Below are 6,034 nucleotides of genomic sequence, written 5' to 3' on the forward strand. Positions count from 1 at the left end.
AACACTGGTGTGTTGCAGTATTTTTTACCGAGAGAAAAAAGAAGCGAACTAACCAATATGTCTGGAAGAGGAAAAACCGGAGCCAAGGTCCGCGCTAAGGCCAAGACCCGCAGCTCCCGAGCCGGTCTGCAGTTCCCCGTCGGCCGTGTCCATCGTCTCCTCCGCAAGGGCAACTACGCCGAGCGAGTGGGCGCCGGGGCTCCCGTGTATCTGGCCGCCGTGCTGGAGTACCTCACCGCCGAGATCCTGGAGCTGGCTGGAAACGCCGCCAGAGACAACAAGAAGTCCCGCATCATCCCCCGTCACCTGCAGCTGGCGGTCCGCAACGACGAGGAGCTCAACAAGCTGCTCGGCGGCGTCACCATCGCCCAGGGCGGCGTCCTGCCCAACATCCAGGCCGTCCTGCTGCCCAAGAAGACCGGACAGTCCGCACCCAGCTCCGGCAAGGCGGGAAAGAAGGCCTCCTCTCAGTCCCAGGAGTATTAGCTGGCCGGCTAATAACTCTCAGCCCAAAGGCCCTTTTAAGGGCCACCCAGTCCTCCGTTAAAGAGCAGTCTGTCCTTGTGTTCCTCTTGAGCATGACTTTTTAATTTAATAAACGTTTTTTATACAAGTGCTTGTTACCCTCGTTGTGATGGTAGACCTCTTGCAAGTAAAGGGGGGAGGTGTGGTTACAGTCTAGCCGGTGGGTGTTTTGCTGATATACATATAAACCACAACTTTATGATTTCTAAATATATGTTAGGCTGTACTAAAAGTAAGGATCTGCTTCCTGCCACATGCACCAACGCTTCTCAGCAGGCATCTCGTGTCCAGTGAAGATTTACTTACCAGCAGGCATGTGCTCCATGGGCCTGAATCTGCAACTGAGCCAGCAAACTGTCGTTCACGTGCTTCCTGCACGACTGCTTTTTGGTGCAAGTTGGTTATAAATCCCTCAAGTCTTATTTTATAAATGAGGCAAACAAATCCTACATGACATTGCAAACTAACTAATTCACATTCTGCCCAGCTAGTGGCATAAGCGTTAGGGCTTCAATTTAGTGCGTAGTCTATAATCTTTATTCAAACTCATTTCCTTGTTTATAAGATTAACCTGGTAAAGAAAAATTCAACCTGAAGTGTAGTCATTTTGAGGCTTTGCTGTGTAAATATTTGTCTCATCCGTTTTCACCAGTGAACAAAATAAAAGCACCACATTCCACATGCTTCAGAAATTACCATTATGATGAATTGATGTTTTCCCTAATTATGCATCTACAAAGTCTGAAAGGATTTAGTCACAGCAAGAGAGACGCAGCATCTCAGGGGTTTTCTTTCTCGGCCTGTTTGTGCATCTCTGTGGTTAAAGACTTTAACGGCTCCTGACGCTTGGGGCTCCAGGTGTTTCCTTGTTACATGTCAACACAAACATTTGCATCCTTCAAGAGTTTTACAAATGCACATCTGTTCTCACTGACTAGTTGGGGGGCTTCCGGTATCAAACTTCAGTTGATTGCTACCCATGTTGAGGGTCGTTCTGTTAAACATGCAGCTCGTTGAGGTTCCGTGGGTCAAAGGGTCTTTTCCCCAGTTAGACCTGAATACGGCTCTTGGATGAGATGTAAAACATCTTCAAGGCCTCATTCACAACATCTGCCCTTAGTTATCTGATCACAAGGGGACAGCACTAAGTACAGGTCTGAAAGTGTCCTGTTAGCATCTTGAGATCCGGTCACTGAAATCCAAACTCGGAAGAACAAAACACAAGCAAGTCCAGTTTCCTATGTGCACATGTAAATACCATGACTGAGATCCTTCTCTTATAAACACCTGCAGCCAATTTAGCAGAGCGAGCACAGTGATATCTGATCAAATACACAACTCAATAGAACAAAATCCATCACATTGTCAAGGAGCATAATTTAGCTGAGCCTCAATAATCTCTTTAAATCACAAATCCCATCATCCAAATGGGCCAGAAATAAGGCAGTCAATAAAAATATACAAGGTCAGGACAAACCACAAAACCTCCTCTGACCAAATTATACCTCTGCTGAAAAAAAACCCATCTGTGGGCCACACAAACCACATGTCAGCGCTGCTCCCCAGGTTACCACACAACTCTGCAGTACTTTAATCAGACTACACACTCAATGAGTTGCAGGGCCAATGATGCAATCATGATGTCGGAGGTGCACTTCACTGATTTTGCCACCAGGTGTCAGCTGTTTCATATCTAAAACTGCAGGATGTCCATGCCGTGTTCATGTGGTGTGTGTGTTTCCTTTAGTGTCATGACAAGCAGTAAAACATCTTTTAATTTTTAAATGGAATCTCGAGCAGACACCACTCCTCCCAACAGTCCTACTTAACAACTCTTTGTGGGATTTATACAAGATGACATATTTGTTTAAGTCAGCTGTGGTGCAGATGCCCTTTTTTTCCTCATCACGTCCCAGACATGTGCAGCCAAACTCGCCCATAACCTTTCCACAGGAGGAGAGCACGCATATATTTCTGTTTGCTCTTGACTGTTTTATTAGTGGGAAAAGCAGCGTGAAGCACTGGGTCTGAACTGAACCCAGGACAGGCTGAACCAATTACTCGGGCCTTGACAACGTGTCCAACACCAACAGCCAGGCTAAAAACTCCAGCCTGAGAGGAAAAACCGGAGTGTCCATTGGCTGTGATCACTATAATTTCCTGACTGGCACCCTGTCAAAGGCTCTAAATTCACCACTCGCTCTTCTCACTCTGTTTGTGGCCTAGTCAAGTAAAAGATGTGCAGTTTTGATCAGATTATGGACATTTTGTGTGTGTTTGTGCAATTCGGTGCAGGAAACAGAGACAGAGGGGTACAAGTGTTGACTTGATGGTTTTTAGAAGTCTCTGTGCATACCTCAAAATGCAAAATCATGTTTGCACTTTCTCTAATTCTAAATGAGTCTCATCCTGGTGACACTTTTCTCCACGTTTTGTCTTTTCTCACAGAGCGATGCAGGGACACAGCGTGGGTAGATTCAAATGAAGGGGAAGAAAAAAGAAGGAATTATAAGTGGAGAGAGAGAGAGAGAGAGAGAGAGAGAGGGCCGGAAAGAGGGGTGGACCCGTTAGAAAGATGTGTGTAGATCCTCTGGATGGTTTGACTTTGAAAAGAACTCAAGAGAACATCGAGCAGTGAAGAAACTACAGTATATTTCCATCCTTGTGGAGAGGACTGGGAGACTTTTCCCATAATGACACCTCATCTCTGATGTGCCGAGCCAGCCTGGGTAATTAGAAACTAAAATATTTGCTTCGTGGTCTGAGAGTGCGTTTCAGGGAGAGAGAGAGAGAGAGAGAGAGAGAGAGAGAGGAGGAGATAATGGGGGTTATTGTGGCAGGTTAGGATGGTGGTTGCAGCCCATTATGACCCAGTTACCTCTCCCTCACTATGGACAGTGTGTGAGAGAGTTTACATTCTTTTTGATTGTTTTTGATCCTTTATCAACGTCTTCCAGTCATAACTTTATTAAAGAGCAGTGGGAGCTGCAGGTGTTCGACCTCTGGTTTCAGATAGAGAGAGAGAGAGAGAGAGAGAGAGAGAGAGAGAGAGAGAGAGAGAGAGAGAGATTAAGGCTGTGTGAATGGACTCTTTCATGTGTGTATGAGATCAGGCTGCCTCAGGGGCTCATGCGTCTAATAATGCACTTTGGTGGAATTACAGGTTGATGAAGTATTTCCCCTGACAAGAGTTTGAGGTGCACATGAGCCTGAGTGAGTATATTTTAAATAGATTATAACAACCGTCCATTCATTTGATGTGTTTTTATTCTTCTAATGTGTTTTCTTGATCATATAAACTTAGAGAGGACAGATGTAAGAAATTAAGTGATAACTGTTTGGTGTGACACTCAAAGAAAAGTGTTTTGGGAATATCTGCAGCTTCCTGTTGTTGGTTTTCATTATTTATGATTCATCTGAGGACCAATCTTATTTTTATATTCTTCTTTCATTGTATTTTAACTTTTGCCACATGTAAGAATGTGGGTGTTACACGAAGCAGAGTAAATCAGATGATTGATCTGACTATTTATGTGCAGGAACAGTTCATTTGTTACTGTTTAAAAACACTTTTCTGTTTTCAAGATTGAAAAACATATTGTACCCCAGTGCTTTGCAACCATCTGGTCTGTGCTGCACATGTTGTCGATGGAACACATCTGTGAATCTATCTCTTATCACTCCTCCTTCAGGATGAGGGTATGTCTTGTCCTTGGTTGAGTCTCCCATGCAGCATTCCTCCCAGCTTGTCAACAAGCTCCACCAACAAGCGCCACCACCACTTGGATGGCTAAGTTTGAGTTGAGGTCAAGTTCAGGGCAAAAGTGATATTTTGGTCTGTCAGTGTCAGCGGAAGAGGCAGGATTTGTGGCCGGCCTGAGAGGAAGTTCTGCTTGAGAGGATGCGATCAGGGCGAGAAAGTCCACGTGGATTCATAAGAGGAGAAAGGCGACTAAAAAGATTCAGATGCAGCTTAATTTATCACTTCTATATTACACTTAACATCACACAGGGGAGTGAAATGTGGTTCCCCACAGACATGGGTGCAGGTCACTCTTCAAAACAACAACAGACACAAACATGTTACATCAAAACGTAATAAAAAACATAAAAAGTGAGCAGCTTAAAGGGCTTTAATGCAAATTGTACATATTTTGAGTGAGACACCACTTGTTCTTACTATCTTGCATTCTTTCAACTGCCTCTCTGTCATGTCATGTCCAGATGTGCTGCAGAAACTGCAAACATCTGCTTCACAAAGCACTTTAGACAGTTCATATCAGAGTGTAGCTGCAGGGTCGACACAAGCTGAGAAATCTCATCCTCTCACCAGACACATTCTTCAACAGCTGTGAGAAATGCTCACACCGGTGGGATCGACAAATACAAACACTGACGCTGCATCTGGCAAATCTTCCAGCAGACGTGAACCTTTCCCATCATCCCACTGTGCAGGCAACACTTACAGCCAGGAACAGGTTACATAACGTCATAATACTGAAGAGCAATCGGCAAAGATACATTTATTTTAAACAATAATCAGTTTACATAACTAAGATGTCATTAAAAATTATCTGAAGATATATGTTTTAACAGCAGAAAACCCACAATAAGAACTTTCTTTTTATAGCCTGGATGATTTTTTGCTGATATTACATAAAATCGTATGTTTCTGTAACTTATAAGGTCTCATTGCTCATTTATTTTTATTTTATTGAATGATTTAAAAGTGACATGTCCCCATATGATGCATCATACCAGATTATATGTTCAAGCTAATTTGCATCTGTAGTCCAAGAGCAAAGGACCAACAACAAATTATACAAGAAGAAACAAGACAATACAAGATGAGACAAAACAGCACATCACAGATGTCTGCTTGTCAAATAGATTATAAAGACCTATGATTCCAAAGTCAGTGGATGCTGACATTTGCTAGAATGACCAATCTACATTCAAAATCCCCATTTAGACATTCAGCTATTTTTTCGTCCTCTCTGCAACTAAGGCCGAATGACTCAGGAATTCAAACTTCGATACAGACTTTACTTGAAGCCCATCTGGTTACTTAGCTGCCTCTGTTTGTTTTTATTTTCCTCAGTGACTCATCATCTGCTTCATTTCCTCCATCGTTCCTCTCTGGCCCCCGACCATGGGAAAAGACTCGAGAGATCAATAGTGGACTCTCTCTCCCACTCTCTCCCTCTCTCGGCTTGTCTTGAAGTCCTATGGGAAGTCTGAAAAAGACAGTTCACGTTTTCACTCACTTCCTCTGGAACATTGTTGTCTCTATCCCATCATCAGTGAAGACATTTCGTAAGTCACCGTGCTTCGTCACACTGTCACAAATTGTAATTCAACAGTTTTCCAGAGTGGAAATCCCCTCTTTCCAGATTTTGTTGCATAAGTGGGAGAGAGATTGGAGACGAAAGTCAGAAGACACAAGGTCTTTTCCATCTCTGACTCCTACACCACATGTTATTTCCTCTCTGGATCCGACTGTTAACAC

At 43.6% G+C, this 6,034-nt stretch overlaps 1 protein-coding gene across 1 annotated transcript; it reads left to right on the forward strand.

The window, feature by feature from the left end:
• LOC128457058 (histone H2AX) lies at positions 1-613 on the forward strand. The gene has a single exon (XM_053441572.1). It carries the CDS (start codon positions 58-60, stop codon positions 484-486), a length of 429 nt encoding a protein of 142 aa, XP_053297547.1. The 5' UTR covers positions 1-57; the 3' UTR covers positions 487-613.
• The last annotated feature ends 5,421 nt before the right edge of the window (positions 614-6,034 follow it).

Source organism: Pleuronectes platessa, chromosome 15 (assembly GCF_947347685.1).
Source record: "Pleuronectes platessa chromosome 15, fPlePla1.1, whole genome shotgun sequence".
Lineage (NCBI taxonomy): Eukaryota > Metazoa > Chordata > Actinopteri > Pleuronectiformes > Pleuronectidae > Pleuronectes > Pleuronectes platessa.